The sequence below is a fragment of the Equus quagga genome, chromosome 7, assembly GCF_021613505.1.
Source record: "Equus quagga isolate Etosha38 chromosome 7, UCLA_HA_Equagga_1.0, whole genome shotgun sequence".
Lineage (NCBI taxonomy): Eukaryota > Metazoa > Chordata > Mammalia > Perissodactyla > Equidae > Equus > Equus quagga.
Window position 1 is genome coordinate 9,006,418 of NC_060273.1, and position 18,298 is coordinate 9,024,715.

An 18,298-nucleotide genomic window follows, 5' to 3' on the forward strand; every position below is an offset into this window, starting at 1 on the left:
CTTCTCCCTTCCTGTTTTCAGGTGAATATGTGGCTATTTTCTCCTTGAAAATTATTTCTTCTTGGGCAAGCTTTTTGCATTGTCCCTGGATCTAGGGGCTTGTTGACAGCCTGGCTATAACAGACAGGCACAGGTGACTGTTGACTAAAGAGATGCTGGCAGCAGGTCCCCCCTGCGTACCCTGCCATCCCCATCTTAGTGGTGAAATCTTTACCTGACAAGGTGCTATAAAGCACAGGAGTGAAAAGGCATGTGGTCACAAGTCACAGTTTTGCCCTGACCTGACTTAAATGTGGCATCAACGTGTTTTTCCTACAAGTACAACACCCAGAATTCACAGCTCCTCCATGTGGAAGCCCCAACAAGGGAGTTGTGGGAAATGAGTGTGCACCCCGGGACCCTCCACTCCCATCCCCAGTTTGCAAAGAAATTGCTCTGCCTCAGGTCCCGAGTGATGGGCAACTCATTCTGAAACCAAGAAAATCACAGGGCCCTTAAATCTGCAGAAATTGAATGCTAAGGAGAGGAAGAGGGCTGCCCCCGGCCCCATGGCCGAAGGAGTCTTCACTCGGATGCCCGTCCCTGTCGTAGCTCGCTCTGCAGCCTGAAAGGACTGTCTTCTCTTTTTGGATTCGCTTAGAGCACTGGCTTAATAAACAGACCTGAGACCAAAGAACAAATGTTTTGAACTTCTTGTTTGAAAACTAGAGTTGGGCTTTTGTTTTTCGCCTATGGAAAAAGAGAATGTCCGTTTCACGGCCTGGCCCTCAAAGCCTGCTCTTTCCTGGAATCCCAGCAAGGGCACGGCGTGAAGGCCACAGCACTGACTTTGAACTTACCAGGGCAGCTGGGGGCTGGGGTGCCTGGGAGTCTGGAGCCCCAGCTTGGCCTTCTTTTGAAGTCTGCTGAAATGAAATAGAACCCTGGCCTCATTTCTGGCTCCTCCTGCAAAGCCAGAGGCAACCCCAGGCCCAGCAGTTTCCTGATTGGGATGAGCCAGGGACTGCCTATTGAGGGGTCCAAGTCTGAGTCTCAGACGCCTGAAAGGCTGCCCCTGAGCAGCTCTGTGACCCTGGGCAGGTCATTGCTTCTCCACTGGTAGAGGGGGCTTCATGATGCCCAGCCCTCAGGTCGTCAGAAATGAGAGCATCAGTGCCTCAGCATTTGGTGCTTGACGCAGGAGCCCTGAGTGGGAACCCTGGCCAAGAAGGAGAGCAGAGTGAGGAGCTCGAAGAGAAGGGGCGTGTGTCCTTGGTTGAGGGGACTCTGTGCTGGGGCACCTGGCGAGTTTCTGTTGGGCCTGTTTCTCTGCTAATTTCTATAATGAATACATGAGGTGGGTGAGCACATGCAAGCATGTGTGTGTTTGAGAGTGAGTGAGACAGCAGGATGGGAGAGAGGAGAAGGATGGGTAGGCTGGCCCACCGTTGTAGAGACATGTGGGAGTGCCAGCTTTCCAAATGGCCTTAACTGGGATAAAGGGAAGGATCGTAGGTGAGTTTAGACAAGTCCTCTGAAAAGCAACTTCCCAAAAAAACATTCTGAATTCAGTCTCGTGCTATTCAGTAAAAGATAACAGAAAACAAAGGAGGAGGTACCCCAAATACTCAGCACATACACACCCTGTGGTTGCCAGGTGCTGTTTGCCTCTTGAAATGCTGCTCCAAAGCCACCAGGAGCCTGCAGTCCTTCCTTTGTGTCCTGGGTTAGCAGCAAGGGCATCTTTCTCCTCCTTCCCTAACCTTGTTTTCACGGCCTTCTTATGCTCCCTTCCCCTCTCTTGATTGTCTGTCCTCGCTGTGATTGCTGGAATGTAGAACACAGAGGGCAACTGGAAAAATTCTTGCATCTGTGAAGTCAAAGACTGTCAGGAGGTCATGCCTGCCATTTCCCCGAAAAGCACTTCATTTACCAAATGTTAATCAGATTAGATTGTACATCATCTGGCCAAGTTGATGAATTATTGGTGTTATTTAAAAGATCAGAGTGTCAGAGTATCGGGGAAGTGCATGGGTTTGGCCAGAGTTGTCATATTGAGAGGTGAAAGTTGACGTCCTTGGGTCCTGAGGGTCCTCAGGCCTCTCCTGTACATTCGCCTTGCTGTGCAGCCATCACCACCATCCAGCCCCGGACCTCTGTTCATCTTCCCAAACGGCCTCCATCCCCATTAAACGACTCTGCATTCCCCTCCCCAGCCCCTGGCAACCACCATTCTACTTTCTGTCTCTCCAAATTTGGCTGCTCCAGGGACCTCATATAAGTGGAATCATACAGTATTTCGCCTTTTGTGACTGGCTTATTTTACTTAGCACAATGTGCTCAAGTTTCTTCCATGTTGCAGCTTGTGGCAGGATTTCCTGCCTTTTTAAGGTGGAATTTTTTTTGGATCTACTACGTTTTGCTTACCCATTCATCCGTTGACAAACATTTGGGTCGCTTCCACCTTTTGGCTATTGTGACTACTGCTGCTACAGACATGGGTGTGCGTATCTTCTGCTTTGGCGGTTTTCGTGGAAGTGATAGAGGCCAAGGAGGCCTGGGCATGGCCTGCTGAAGCCAGAGGAGCTTGAGATTTAGATTCTTGCTCCCAGGTCTGCAGCCTCACAAGTGCGTTCTTCCACTCCTGGAGGCTCGAGACTTCAGCTCTGTAATGGGATCATACCATCCGTCAGTCTGGGGTGCTGGAGCCTTCTAGATTATGGGCGATGGTGCCTGGCACAGGAACTAACACCACACTGGCGTTCGTTTATACAACCCAGCCGACGGGTAGCGCCAGAAAGCAGCCCACAGCAGCCAGAGGCAGAAGCTCCCCACCTAATCCCTCTGTGCCTCAGTTTCCCCTTCTGTCAAATGCAGAGATTCTGCCAGATCGGCCTTGCTCCAGCTGTGGAGTCTGGAGATGGTTTTAGGTGGGACAAAGAGGGCCTTAAAGCCCGTGTGGGAGGATTATCCTTGAGTGGTTTGCTCTGGGGGCAGCTCATGTGTGGTGAGCCTTGGGTCAGCGCCTCTCTACGGTCCCTATCTCCCTCATTTCCCTTTGTCAACGCACACAACGGGCCTCAGCACCTTTCCGTTCATTCGTCATGTGCTTTTCACAGTTGCTTTCTGTTTATACTGGTTTTATGCTTATAGTAGTAATTTTTAAAAACTTTTTGTTTGAAAATACTTTCAAATTCACAAAAAGTTGGCAAAACAAAAATAGTCTAAAGAGAACACCTGCTTACCCTTTACCCACTTTCACCTTTGACGTGTTATATCATACACCATCTGCTTGCTTATTTGTATTTTCTCTCTCTCTACGTGTGCATGTGCACACACGCACACACACACACACACACACTTTTTTTTCAGGATAAGCTAGAACCGTCATGCTCCTTCCCTTCTGGAAGCTTCAGCGTGCGCTTGCTAAGAACAGGGTATTCTCTTCCATGACCACCATACAGTCGTCAGCTTCAAAGTGGGTTTCTGTGGTCCCCGCTCAGTTTATCTTTTGGCCGAACCATGTCCTTCATGGCGTATTTCCTCCCTCCAGTGCCAGATCCACTCGGGCCAGGCAGCGCCTTCAGCCGCGATGTCTGTCGAGCCTCCTTACTCTGGAACACGGCCACAGCCTTTCTTTCTCCTTTACAACATTGACGTTTTTGAAGAATCCAGGACCTCCCCCTCCTTTGTTTTAATAAAATGTTTCTCTTTCTGTCTTTGATGTTTCCTTGGATTAGGCTGAGGTTTTGCATTCTTGGCAGGAATACGGTGTAGGTGACGTCATGTCCTTCTCAGGGTGTGTCATCTGGAAGCACCTCGTGTCCTTCTGTCCCTCGTGGGTGATGTTGGTTTTGGTCACCTGGTTAAGGTATTGCCCAGTTTCTCCACCATAGGATCACTTTCTCTTTGCTTTGCAACTCACCAGCAATCCCTGGGGGGCACTTGGAGATAATACAGATATCCTGCCCTCATTACAATTCCCCCTTAGACTCGGTGCCCATTGATGGTTCTTGATGGATCTAGTCAGGATGGTGGCAAAACATTGGTTTTCCAATGTCAGCACCTTCGTGTGTGAAAGTCAGCCCCCGGCATTCCACTGTGAGCAAGATTCCTCCCTTCTCCCCATTTATTTGTTTATCTATTCTTGGCACAGGCTCATGGATTCCAGTTTTTTACTGGTTCATATTTTATTACTGTATTTCAGCAATTTAGTACTCAAGTTGTCCCAGATTTGGCCTTTGGGAGCCCTTTCGAGCTGGCTGCTCGGTCCTGGCCGTGATAAGCCCCCCATCCTTTTTCCAAGCAGTCCTTCTACTTCCTGGCGTAACAAGGTATTCCAGGTTCACCTTGTACCTGTCTGCCATCCCTGGGATGAGCTCTTACTCTGCAAAGCCTTGGTTCCTCTCAGTAGGCGATGGTATTGGAGGCCACAGTCTGAGCACCGGATGTGCTCATTGCTGCTGGGCTGTCTTGCTTTTTGCCCCTTTCAATGGACAGAGCTAGGAAATACATGCGAGGATATACACAAAATACACATTTATTCAAGCACGCATGTACATACATACAAACATGCATAGACATATTTTAGAAATCACAAGTTTGTACTAATATTTCCAATTCCGGGCAGTTCCCAGAGGGCTCTCTCCCGCCTCCCTCCATTCCAGAGTTCTGTGTCTCTTCTTCCACAGTGAACACCCTGGTTCCCAAAGACATCAGCACATTCATCTGCTCAATCCTATGATACATCTAAAATGCTTTAAGAATTGTTTATTGTTTAATGAGCAAAGAGTTGAGGATTGTTTGCAATTCTCCCCCCACCCCCCACCCCCAGAGCTTCACCTGCCCCCACACTGAGAGGGGAGAGTCAGGCTTGTGTTCATAAGCTGCTTGGGTTACTCTGTCCTGCCTGGCTTTCTTTTCCTCCTTCAGGTGAAGCAAATTTGAATATCTTCTTATTCGTTTGAAATAAATTTGGGTTCTTTTTTTTTCTCCCAGTTTAGGGTTCTCCCTTCCCATTCTTAATGATTTCTTTTTCAAAATATACGGAATATTAACAAACTCAAAAACATGCAAAAAGTTATGTTCAAAGAAGTGTCTCTCCTCCTATATTTCTTCCATCCCACTCCCCCCACCTCTTGTAGATAACCAACTTGATTATTTTCTGGGATATCCTTCCTGTGTTTCTTTTTCTAAAAAGAAGCAGATTTATGAATGTTTTCTTATTTTCCCTTCTGTCTTAAACACAGGGTAGCACACTGTATGTATGTTCTTTGGCACTTTGCTCTCATCACTTATTAGCAGTATCTCCGGAAATCACTCTATATCTGTTCACAGCAATCTTCCTCATTCCTTTTCACAGTTGCACTGTGTGTACCATAGCTTATTCAACCAGTCTTTACGCTTGGGCATTTAGGTAGTTTCCAGTATTTTGCAATTACAGATAACACTGTAGTGAATACCCTGGTGGATGTGCATTTTCCTATTGTTGGAGGTGTATTTCCAGATAAATTCCTGCAAATTAGATTGCTCAATTGAAGCATAGAGTAGTGATTTCAAGTTTCCTTTTAAAATGTATTTAAGTAAAAAAAAAAACAAAAAACAAAGTGAGATAGTTCAAATAAAATGATGAAGTAAATAACAAGGAGTCCAGGCCACACACAGACATGGCAGAAATTGTGAAGGCCGGCAAATGAGTGACATCTGAGTAAAATGGCTAGATTAGTGCCTCAATCCCTTCAGACCCCAAAATAGAAACCTGGTTGGGGTGGGGGCTCATGGTATGGTAACTGAGGTTCAGACGGAGCCACCCTGGGAATTCATCATCGGATCCTGAGTCCTGGCCCCAGCGACCATCAGTGGGCATCTGTGTCCACAGGAGCCCATTGATGCGCTCGCCCCAGTGTGGCGCATGTGCATGCACCCTGGGAGGGAGCCAGGCTGCACCGGGGCAGGTGTGGTGTCAACAGGGCGATGTGGGCATAGGGACCCGGAAGGCTATGCAGAACCATGTCAGACGTTCTGGTGTGGCGTTAAAGAGGGGTTCCCTTTGACCCCGAATCACCAGAAAAGGTCAAATCCTCTTCGGCATCCTCTTTTAAAGATGGCTGTACATTCCATTTTAGAATGGTGAGAATCTGGGGAGACCCTCTCCCCAAAAACCTACTCCCCACTCCTCTCATGCCCACTTTGCATACAGTGTCAGGGAGTTGGCAGACCCGAGGTAAGAACCACTACTTTTAAGAGTTGTTTGGATAAAATTGTTGAAAAGAAGGGGGAAAAAACAGTTTTGGCATTGGAAGAACTGCTCTGCATTCATCTAGAAAATTGATCTAAGTGGAGCAGCTCCTCCCACAACTGTGCTGGCTGGATGAGGAGTGGGGCCGGGGGGCAGTGGGTGCAGCTGCGTGGGCCATGGTGACACAGCCGAAGTTCAGGAACCGTGCTCTGCATGGAGAGGCCTTGTGGGCCTGGTCCTGCACCTCCCTCCTGACATGGGAGGTGGCGAGGGGGAGCAGTCCTGGCTTTCGCTGCTACTTTTAGCTGTATTAAAAGTCACTGCATTTCTGGGTTCTGTTTCCTGATAGACAGTATCCAGGACCAAACCAGTGGTTTTCAGGCAGTTTTGTGTGAAGCTCCAGAATTCCAGAAAGGAGCTTTAGGGGCCTCTGTGGAGTGCGTGAGGGAACCTGTGGTCGGAGACATTTGGGTACCCACCTGCCCTTTACCTGGAGCAGCTCTGCTCTCATCCCTTACTGTGGTGGTGTGCCCTGGGGGGTTGTCATTCAAAGTATTCCACTGCTTAACAAAGTTTGATGAGCACTAGACTAGATTATCTGTGAGCTTTCCTCTGCTCCGGAATTCTGATGGTGTCCAGGGAGGTTAAAAAGCTAAAAGCACTAGGGCTTGGCCCCGCAACCTTGGGGAGTCCTTGAAGCTGAGTTCCCGCCATGTCAGCCAGGCAGGGAGGAAGGGGAGCTTGCCGCAGTGCGGGAGGCAGGTCAAAGGTCACAGGGCAAAAGCCAGAGGCTGACGCCATAGTCTCACTTGGTAGTCTCAGATGTCTTCGTTAGCACACCCCATCAGTAAACACAAATAAATACATGATTGAAGCATGCATCTCCCAAATATATATGTATTTAAAAAGATGAGAATAATTCAAAATAAGGCACTGCCCAGTGAATCATCTTGCATACCCACCGAGGTGTCTGCTCCCACTGTGGAGAAGCCTGGGGTCGTGGAGGGCACCTGAGGAGCTTGGTGGAGGCGAGATGCAAGGACAGGGAAGAGTGACCGTTCTCAGCCAGCAGTCTGCCCCCTCTGCTCTCAGCCTGGTCCAGGTGCCAGTGGACGACTGTTGACTTAGAAGTTCCCTGCGAATTGACTCACTTGACCCACTCTACGGCAGAATTCCAAATGCTGTATGTCGCTGCTTCCCCTTGAGGAGGCGCAACGTAACTCCCCACTCCTTAAGTGGGGGCTGCGCTTAATGACTTGCTTCCAAAGAGCATGGAAGCAAAGGAGGAAAGGTTAACTCTCCAGGGGAGAAACCTGACCAAGAGATGCAGATTAACATCAGCAGTCAGAAGTCAGGTAGACAGCCTGTCCCCTTGATATGACGTGATGAGAAGGGCGCTTCCCCTCTGTGCTCTTCCTCCCAGAACCCCAGTCTAATTATCGGAAAAATATCAGACAAACCCAGATTGATCGACATTCCTCAAAATACCTGACCAGTTCTCCTCAAACTGTGAGGTCATCAAAAGCAAGGCAAGTCTGAGAAACTGTCACAGCCCAGAGGAGCCTAGGAGACAAGGTGATTAGACATAACATGGTATCCTAGATGGGAGCCTGAAACAGAAACAGGATATTAGGAGAAAACTAAGGAAATCTGAATAAGTATGGAGTTTCCTTAACGAAACAGTGGAGAGGGTGTCCGAGAAGAGGGTGTCTCCGGTGGGGTGGCATTTGAGCTGAGCCTTGGGTGACGTGATTGAGCCATGCCTGGGTGGGAAAACCTGGGCTAAGAGCATTCTAGGCAGAGGAGACAAATGTGTAAAAATCCTGGGACAGAAACAAGCTTGGGCCGATCAAAGAAGTGCGAGAAAGAAGCTGAGCACAGCTGGAGTGGCATGGGGTGGAGAGGGCCAGGCGGTGAGGTCAGCCGTGGAGGGCGGCCAGGCCGTGGAAGGCCTTGACACCATGGAAGGTGTTTGGATTTTGTCCCGAGCGTGCTGGGAAAGCGGTGGGTAGTTTTGAACAGAAGGATGACTCGAGCTAATTCCCACTTAAAATCACTTGGGTCTATGTGGAGGCCGAACATTAGGGGCAAGAAAGGCAGCAGAGGCCTGGGGGGAGGCCCTGCGTGAGTCCCAGGGAAGACAATGGCAGCAGCTGGCACAGCCCCAGATATGCGCCCAGCTTTCTGGAAACAGAGATACGGGTTCACATCTCATCATCTTTTTTCCCCTCATTATGTCTCCCAAAGATGGAGGAAATGACTTGAACTTTGGGTTCCAAGAACTAAATATTGGGAGGTCCATACCCGCGCGTCAAAGAACTCTGACAGGCACGCCTTACAGCACAACCACTTTCCATCTCTGATGCTTCCTTTACTGGGTCATACCTTTTCCTGAAGAATAGAAATATGCACCATGCTTAAGTTGCTTGCTACAAGGTGCCCTTATTTAATCAGGAAAAATAAAACAAGGTCCCTAACCTCTCTCTGCCTTCCGCAAGTAATAAGTGGCAAGAGAAAACAAAAGGCTTCGTTCATGGCAAAGCCTTTTCTGAAATGTAAACAGTTTCAGCATATTTTCAGTGAATTCGGTTATGTTTTATTAACCACACATCATTGCTTCTACACTCCTCAACTCCTTTGGGAAGGAAGTGTGGTATCAATAAAGTAAAATAAATGCCTCTTAAAAAAATCATGAAATAAATGATGGCAATTTGTGCTTTCTTGTGGAAGTCAGGGCCCTGTTTCCTGGCATTGCCCTGATGAGAGGAAAGAGAGGTTCTGGCCTCTGTCTTATTTCTCCCCAGCGTGTTCCCAGGACAGCGTGCTCCTGTCACCTGTTGAGCGTTTGCTTGACGTGTTCAGGGCAGTTTGCTCGGGCTTCGTCTCGAACATGAGTATGTCTGTAAATCCAGGTCTGGGAAGCTGTCTGGGCTCATCCCCGTCTTTGTACTGGTTTCCAGAGATAGAGATGGTGATCATGGAGCGCAGCAAGCTCCCGGAGCTGGCGGCCAGCACCTCCGTGCAGGAGCAGAACACCACGGACGAGGAGAAGAGCGCCGCCACGGGCTTGGAGAGCGTGCAGTGGAGCAGGTACCGCTGGAGGCCCGCCTCTGTGCTCATGCTAGGGCTGCGGGGGGCCGCCCAGAGCCAGCCCGGCAGGCTGCAGGCCGCTGCTCAGTCTCTGGGTGAGAAGGTCTGAGCTGTGAGGGTGGGTGCCTTGACCGGGTGCTGCTAAGGCTAACCCAGGGCCTCTGCCTGCCACCCAAATGGCTTCTGCCTCTCGGCTGAGCCATCCTACCATTCTCTGCCTCTCCCTGGCCACCACCCTGGCCCTTCCTGAGAGGCCACAGGGACAGAGCTGGCACTCGACACTGTAGTTCTCACCCCTTGGAAAGAGACTGACTCAGACATGGTGCCACTGCCCTCAAGCACTTCGGTGCTGGGTCCCATCTTAAAGGGTGTGGGCCGCCTTGCAACCACTCCTGGCACTGCTCTGTCCTCCCAGGAAGCATCCCCCTGGGAGCAGCCTTTGGATCTCCCTGTCTCATTCATTTGCTGCCACCAACACCACTGTCTGTAGGGCCTGCCCCTGTGACTCAGCCGCTTGACTCAAAGCTGCTGTCCGCTTTCGGCTTTTTGCCCGATGGTTGATTTCAGTGACGGCCTGCCGAAGCTCCATCCTCTTACACTTTCGAGATGCCACATGTCCTGGAACCTTGGTGTAGCACCACCCCTTCCAGAGTAGCACTGAGGGGAAGGCCGCTCCCCAAGTGTGCAGTGAGCTGTTGGGAGAGCTTCTTCCTTTCAGCATTATTTCCTTATCAAGTGGCCCCCTGCACAGACCCCTGCGGTCACTTCCTAATCATGCCTTGGTGTTAATAAATGCACAGCAGGCTGGTTTCTCTGTCAGCCTCCAGGACATTCACCTCCTGGACCTCAGGGTGGGGTGGCTGAAATACACACACACCCCATCCCGTTATTAATCCAATTTCAAGTGCAAAGTGGAAACACACCAATTTTTTCCTCCACATCTTGTTTATCTCTGCTTGGCAAATGTTTCAACTATCTAACAGACAGTATTAATTTTTATCAGATGCACAAGGGAGCCACTATTAATTGTGGTTAAATAAAAAACATGGGAGTGCCATGTGGGCTATAGTTGTAAGTTACAAAGACCTTTTCGATTGTGCTTGGCACCAAAATTGTAACTCCTGAAGCTCTGAAAATGAAGGAAATCATTCTAAACACAGAAAGAGAGGGGAAAACAACCCCTTGGCACAGCATTAGTTAGAATGTGAATAATTGGGGAAACTACAAATGATGAGCCGTGGGGGCTGCTTAAGCACATGTGGATGCATCTACTTCCTAGAATGTTGGCTGCTGCTCTTCGCTGAATACTGTCATGGTGTGTTCAGTTTTTTGGGATCTAATAAATGGAGACAGAGCATCTATTTTACACAGTGTTGTAATATGGTAGCTTTGCCACAGGAAAAAAAAAATACCCACGTATTGTCAAATAAAGGTGAACAGACCAGAATGTTATCTTTGAATCTTGGGGTTGAGACTTCTTTTTTTTTTTTCTCCTGAATTTTAGTGAAGAGAGGGGTATTCTTAACTTTGGTTGAGATTGTTTCTTAACTTTCGATGACTAACTGGCATCTTTTACCATGTGGCTGTAATGGAAGCTGATCCTGGTGCCTTGAGTTGGGTCACACGCAGGCTTGTCGCCCTGTAACTTTGGTCCAGAGCTCAAAGACCGAATGCCAAGGAGACCTGGCCCAGGTGGAGGAGTTGCCTTCTCCTTGCAAAGGTGTTGACTTGTTGCTTGTCAGAAATACCACCTTGGACTTTTGTCCTCCCAGTTCCTGGCGCTGAGGGTAAGGGCAGCGGGCAGTTTGTTCTCCTTGAAATGAATTGCATCTTGACATCGGTCCACTTGGCCAAAGAAACAGCACAGCACAAAACGGACTGTTCTTAGAGTCACTGTCCATGAGGGGCTGCATCTGCGTCCGTGGATAAACGTAGGCCTAAGAAACTAAAAGCCATTCGGAGCGCTCATTCTTTTCTTAAAAAAATTATAAAAGTCGTACACGTTCAGAAAATGTAAAAAAACCTTGAAAAGTATAAAGAAGGAAAAAAAAGTCTCTATGGTGCTAGCGTTCAGAGGCAGCTGTTACTAACGTTTTGGTTATTTCCTGCCAGTCATCTTTAGATGCCAATTTAGTGGGAATTCTACCCTCCTCCTCCCCAATAATTTATACTATCCCACGCCCATTACTTCTTCTTCTTCTTCTTCTAATGTCAAATCCCAAGCATCTTTTTCGCTTTATTGTACTCTGAGTAAACAAAATGCTAATGGCTTCCTAATACCTCATCTCATAAAAGATGGTGCATCCACCCAGCCCTCCCTCGGCCACTGGGCGTTTGGTTATTCATATTATTCCCAAATGAAAATACGATCCAAATTCCAAGCAACTGGTTTACAAGAAAACATTTTGTACTTTATCCTGCTCTTCAGTTTGCACGTATTATCCCTGAGGCCTTACAAAAACCCAAATCGACATACGGCAAAACTATTCACGCATCTGAAAGGTGATGCCCAATCCGGGGCCAAGAGCATCTGGGGCTCAGGAGAAACAGAGCCCGAACGTAAACATCCCCTCTAAGTTTCTTCCTTTAATTTCTGTGTGTCACGTGTTTATTTGAAATGTTATGACAAGTACATTTTCACTACTTTCTCTTTTGCATTTCTCAATTTAATATTTTGAATCGTTGGTACTTTTATGGAGTCCAAAATTCAAAACACTGTGCAAGCTTATGCAGTGAATAGTCTCCCTGTTCCTCTGCCACACCATTTCAGTCCTCCGGACCACTCATATTGACAGCAGTTGTGTGTCCTTCCAGGGGCTAAGTGTGCCCTTGGTGACGTATCGAGGCGCTCTGCTCTCTTGGCTTCAGCCTGACGTCCATAGGGGCTGCCATAGATGGTCACTGGACCAGAGCCTCCTGCCTCCAGGCCAGATCTGCGCGTGTTCTGTTATCCTTGTGCTGAAGCCTTTCCGGGCCAGGCCCTGCACCTGGGAGGGCAGCATTTGGGGTGTGCAGTTTGTGATACTTGCAGCCATTCTGTAGATCTCACCCACCAAGTATCAGAGGTGGGAGACCTCATATCAGTTCTTAGCAGTGAGGGAAGGTCGGCCCAAGACATTGCTGGGCCAGGACTTGCCAAAGTGAGATCCCGGAGAGGTGCCCTTGGAACATTTGATACAGAAATCAGATAGCAGCTCCGTGGACTAGCATTTCCACTATATGCCTGGCCCTCTGTTAAATGCCTTTTTAGTCATCATTTTGCCTGAATCCTCACAATAACCCTGTACGGGTTTAATCCTCATCTTACAGATGGGAACATGGACAGATTTCAGGTAACTTACCCACGGGTTTGCCACTCAGCGGAGACAGAATCAGAATTTGAACGTAGGTGGTCTGGCTCCAGGCCCACATTCTGAAGTTGTTGGGATTTGGTGGTGCCCTGTCTGGTCCTGATGTCTGTCACGTGACCCTGTTTCCATTCTCCTGTCACTGTTGGAAGTGATGATGTGGTCTGTCTGTGCGCTCTCTGCCCACTGGCGTGGGAGTGCCACAGGAGCAGGCACTTTGTATCATTTATCCCCCATGTCTGGGACAGCTGGTGACCAATCGTTGAGTGATAAGGTGGTCTGTTCCCTAGTCATTTTCCCCTCGAGACAGCAGCTTCCCATGGCCAGAGCCTGTGCCTCATTTGTCTTTGTGTCCTCAATGCCTGGTGCTGGACTGGGCACACAGGTCTTGCTGCATGCTGGTGGCAGAGCTGTAAGAGCAGAGGCCGCTTGCATCCCACATGCAGGTGGGAGCAGTGAGGTGTTCACCGTGTGCACCACGAGGCTCAGGCATACCCCTCCTCTTTTCCAGACCTTTCCTGGATATGGTGTACCATGCCCTGGACAGCCCGGACGACGACTACCACGCGCTCTTCGTGCTCTGCCTCCTCTACGCCATGTCTCACAACAAAGGTGAGCTGCGTGCCGCGCCCACCCGCCTGCCGGGCAGCCCACCCCTCTGCTCCACGCAGGGAAAAAGGAAAGCTGCCTTCCTTGAGGAATTGCCTTTCTGGTTTCGGCGGACTCCCACAAAACTTCTCTTCAGCCTTGTTAGAACTTCTCAGGTGCTTTTCTACAAACTAAAGCCACAGGAATTGGTTAGTCAGGCAACATGGGGGGAAAAGGGTTCAACTGTTGACTAACCCAATGTGACTTGTCTTCACACTGTGGTTTCCTTTCGACCCCTCGCTTTACAACTGACTTAGCAGGCGACCTCTTTCCTAACATCAGAACCGAAATCAGTCAAATTGTAATCTTGGTTTTGCTATTTATAAGAGTTGATGTTCTTGATCTGGGCTCAGAACTAAAATAGACTCTGGGTGGATTGTGTGGAAGCGTAGGTTTCCTTTCTGAAGAAAGGTGTGGTTCGCTGCTTCCCCTGTTGGGGCTGAGTGGTCAGCGTCAGCCTCCGCGGAGTTGACAGACGCGATTAGGATTCATTCATTCACTTCCTCACTGGGAGCAGCCGCTGGCCTGCGCCCCACCTGGCTTCACACGGGCCAGTTCTGAAACCTCCACGTCGGAAGCTCTTCGAAGAAGCAATCAAGAATATTCCTTCTGGCCCTGCCGAGAGCCGGGCTTGGCCCAGATGAAGGTTTGCATCAAAGTGACGTTTTCGTAGGTTTTTCTTAAGCTTCTTGGGAGGTGGGTGGAGGTGGGTTTTACTAAGACAGCGTATGGCTAGAGACATTTAAAAAGCACTCAACATAATGAAGTATTTCTTTATTCTTAAATCATTAATTGTGATCAGTAAGTTGACTAGTGGCAAAAGAATATATAGTGAAAAAGCCTGCCTTCCCACCTTTCTCTTCCGACTCTTCTTCAGAGGGGGTTCATGCTACCAGCTTCTTGTGTCTTTTTAAAGGCATCCATGCAGAGCAAAGTACGAGCACGTGTGGTTTTAGTTCTGCAACTGCCCCCCAAACAGAAATGGAGGTGCTGCTTGTCTGTTCTGCGCCTTGTTTTTCTCACGTCATCACGTATTAGCATGTCATTTCCCATCCCTGTAGGACTGCCTTGTTCTTTTTAATCATGTGTCTATGCCATCGTTGACTCTGCCATCCCCTGATTGAATGACACTGAGGCTATTTCCAGGCTTTTCCTACTGTAGACGGCACCGACCATGACGGCTCTTCTCATGCATGAGTCATGGCGCTCACAGCGAGTCTGTGGATCCAGCCTGAGACTTCTCAGCCTGAGAAGCCTAGCAGGCTCCGAATCCTGCTGACGCTTCCCTCCACAGTCTCGTCCACTGCAGGGCTTCTGCGATCCTGTCCAGCTCCTGGCTGGGTGCCCAGCACGCAGGAGCCCTCAGTTACGGGGAGGAAACAGAATGCTGTGAGACTGACTGACTCCCACCCGTGGATCGCCCGGCCCCCCTTGTGTTCCCTCCTCGTTCTGGCCCTGCAGTCTGAACTCCGGCCGTTGCATGCTGGAGAATCCTCCCTGGGAGTTTCAGCAGCACCTTGAAACAGTCTGTGTAAACTACACTCATCCCCCAGAAATATACCCGGACCTGGTCACACTTCTGCCATTTCTGGGTCAGTTGAAATTGCCAACCAAGGTTGAAACTGCCATGACCTTTAGCTCCTTCCCTCCTTTGATCCCAGCATTTAGTCATCAAGTTTGTCACTTCTCCCTCTTCAGCCTGTCTGATCAGCAGAGTTTACCTGGGTCCAGCTCAGCGCCTGGCTCTCAGTAGGTGCTGGGGGCGAGAACAAAGGCGTGAGAGCACATCTGAGATGTGAGATCTGGGCACGTCCTTCCGGTGGCTGTCATCACAGCCTCCCCGAGGGGTCGGACACATGCCATTTTATAACCCGTCCTCCATAGCACTGCCAGACCATCCTCTGTGGACCGTGTCCTCCCCTGTTCAGGAACCTCTGGTGCCTTCTTCCTTCCCTCGAACTCCACCCTCCTGTACCTGTCATTTTGAGTGTTCAGATTGCACCTGCCATTCCAGCTCCATCTGATTCTCCTGCCTTCCCTTCATAGACGCTGGGCTCTGGCCCAGGCGTTCACATTTTTATGTAGTGATAGAACTCTTTCATAGGGATGAACGTGTGGTTGCTATCATGGTACCCACTGAGCTCTTTAAAGTTCTTTTGGTTGCAAGCAACAGAAACCACCTTTCATTAACTTGACTAAAAGGGAAAGTCTATAGGAAGGCCCCTGGGGCAGCTCACAGGATCCAGGAAGTTGCTGGAAAGCCAAGGGCAGGGCAGGAACCAACCAGCTCCAGGGACTTCCCTCAAGGTGGATCCTGATTTGGCCCCAGCAGATCGCAGGCTGGGAGTCTGTCTCCATTCAGGTTTCACATTCTGAGACGAGAGATCTGATTGCTCCAGTTTGGTGGTGTGCCTAACTCTGAGACAGTCGGTGATGGCTGGGAGGTCAGGGCACAGCTCCCCAGGGGGCTCAGCTCTGTCTCTAGGAGTGTTCCCTGAGAAAGGAGTGTCTTTGGGAGCCTGGCAGCCACCCTGGTTGGTGCTGGCATGCCTGCCTCTTCCTGGCTTGTCTGCCCCCTTCTTGTTATTCATTTATGTTTTTTCCTGCCATTTTCTCTGCCCCAACATCACCACCTATTGAAATTCTGCTTGCCTGTCAAGGGTCCACTCAGAAGTCATCTTCTCCAGGATTTTCTCTCTCATCTCTGCAGGTGGCAGTCACTCTCAGTTAGTACCACCTAATGTGGCAGGCACATTTCATACATGGCTCGATTTGATTTGCTAAAGTTCTGTCAAGGATTTTTGCATCTGCATTCATGAGTGATATTAATCTGTGATCTTCTTTGTAATTCTCTTATTTGCTCTCAGAGTTATGTTCACCTCATGGCATGAATTGGGAAGTATCCCGTTCTCCTGAATTTTCTGGAGGAGTTTTTGTAGAACAGGTGTTATTTCTTCCTCAACTGTTTGATAGAATTCACCAGTGAAGCCATCTGGGCCTGGAGCTTTCTTTGAGGGAAGGGTTTTGACTACTCGATTTCTTCAGTAGATATAGAGCTATTGAAGGTTGTCTGTTTTTTCCTGAGTGGGCTTTGTAGCTTGTTTTTTCCAAGGAATTAGTCATTTCATCTGAAGTGCTGAATTTATTGGCATAAACTTGTTTCTTATATTCCTTTATTATCTTTTCTAATGTCCATAGGATCTGTAGTGATGTCCCTTTCTAATTCATGGTATTGATAATTTAGGTCTTCGGGTTTTTTTCCTGATTAGTGTAGCTAAAGATTTATCTATTTCATATTAATTTTTTTTTTTAAAGATTTTATTTTTTTCCTTTTTCTCCCCAAAGCCCCCCAGTACCTAGTTGTATATTCTTAGTTGTGGGTCCTTCTGGTTGTGGCATGTGGGACGCTGCCTCAGCGTGGTTTAATGAGCAGTGCCATGTCCATGCCCAGGATTCAAACCAACGAAACACTGGGCCACCTGCAGCGGAGCGCGTGAACTTAACCACTCGGCAATGGGGCCAGCCCCTATTTCATATTAATTTTATTGATACTGTCAAAGAACTTTCTGTTGGCTTCCTTGATTTTCCTGCATTGTTTTTCTGATTTATATTTCATTAATTTCTGTTCTTATCTTCATTTATCTTTAGCTGCTTCAGATTTGTTACTGTTCTTTTTATAGTTTCTTAAGACAGAAGTTTAGATCATTGATTTTTTTTTGAGCTAATCAGCTTATTTTTCTTTTTAGTTAACATTCAGTAAAATTAACTCTTTTTGTATGTAGTTCTATGAATTTTAGCACATGTATGGATTTGTGTTAACACCACCTTAATCAAGATGTGTTACAGTTCCAGCAACCAAAAAAATTGCCTCATGCTCTTCCTTTTCAGTCATACCCTCCCCATACCAGTCACTGAGTTTTAAAGTTTTATTCTTTTATAAAATAAGAATTTAATATTGTAAATTTTCCTCTAAGCACTGCTTTAGCTGCATGCAATAAATTTCGATATGTGTGGTTTTACTTTTATTTAAAATATTTTATAATTTTCCTTCTGATTTCTTCTTGTCTGTTTTCTCATCTGTATAATTTCTAGCTATGTTTCTATCATTGATTTTTCTTCTGGTTGTTTTTGGATCATGTTTTCCTTTTTTTTTTTTTTTTTTTGCATTCCTGGTAATTTTTGATTGGTTGATGGTTACTGTAAATTTTACATTGTTGGATGCTGAATTTTTTTTCCTTTCCGTATTTTTGGGCTTTTTCCTGGAACATGGTTAAGTTACTCGAAATCAGTTTGATCCTTTTCGAGGCTTACTTTTGAGCTTTGTGGGTGCTAGTCCAGAACAGCCTTCAGTCTCAGGCCCACTCGGCCCTGCTGCCGAGGCAATCCGCTTCCGAGGACTCTACTGGATGAGCCGTGGTTAGGCGGTCTTTCTGCACTGCCATTGGGAACGTGAACTCTCCTCAGCCCTGTGTGAGCCCAGGGATGGTTCCATCAGTTCCATCCTGTGGGTCTTTCCCTTTCCCTCACATGCATGCAGAGCAGAACTTAGCTGAAGCCTCAAAAGGGACCCTCTGCAGCTCTCTCTGCAACTCCTTCCCCTCTAATACTCTCTCCTGTCAATTCTAGCCACTCAGCCTCTCTCTTCTCATCTCAGAGAGACCGTGGGCTTGGTTTGGGTTTTTTCTCTCCATGCTGAGGCCTGGAAACTCTTTACAGACAGTGAGCTGGAGCAATCACTGGGCTCACCACCTTTGTTTCCTCTCTCTCAGGGTCATTCTCCTATGCTGCACAATTTAATGACATATGTGTACACCCATGAAACCATCACTACAATCAAGACAGCGTACAGATCCGTCACCCCAAACACTTCCTCCTGCCCCTCTCTCACCCCTCTCTTCCTCCCCTCTCCCCAAGCAACACTGAACTGCTCCCTGTCACTATAGCTATTTCCATTTTCTAGAATTTTACATAAATAAAAGCATGCAATATATATTCT

The 18,298-nt window shown here is 48.1% G+C and overlaps 1 protein-coding gene across 8 annotated transcripts in view; it reads left to right on the plus strand.

Moving 5' to 3' along the window:
* The window catches only part of CLEC16A (C-type lectin domain containing 16A), a 199,921-nt gene that overhangs the window by 54,737 nt on the left and 126,886 nt on the right, over nucleotides 1-18,298 (plus strand). For all 8 annotated transcript variants that reach the window (XM_046666960.1, XM_046666958.1, XM_046666957.1 and 5 more), the window contains 2 exons: nucleotides 9,178-9,307; nucleotides 13,166-13,266. In XM_046666960.1, coding sequence (XP_046522916.1) covers nucleotides 9,178-9,307; nucleotides 13,166-13,266 — 231 coding nt within the window. The remainder of the gene's footprint in view (nucleotides 1-9,177; nucleotides 9,308-13,165; nucleotides 13,267-18,298) is intronic.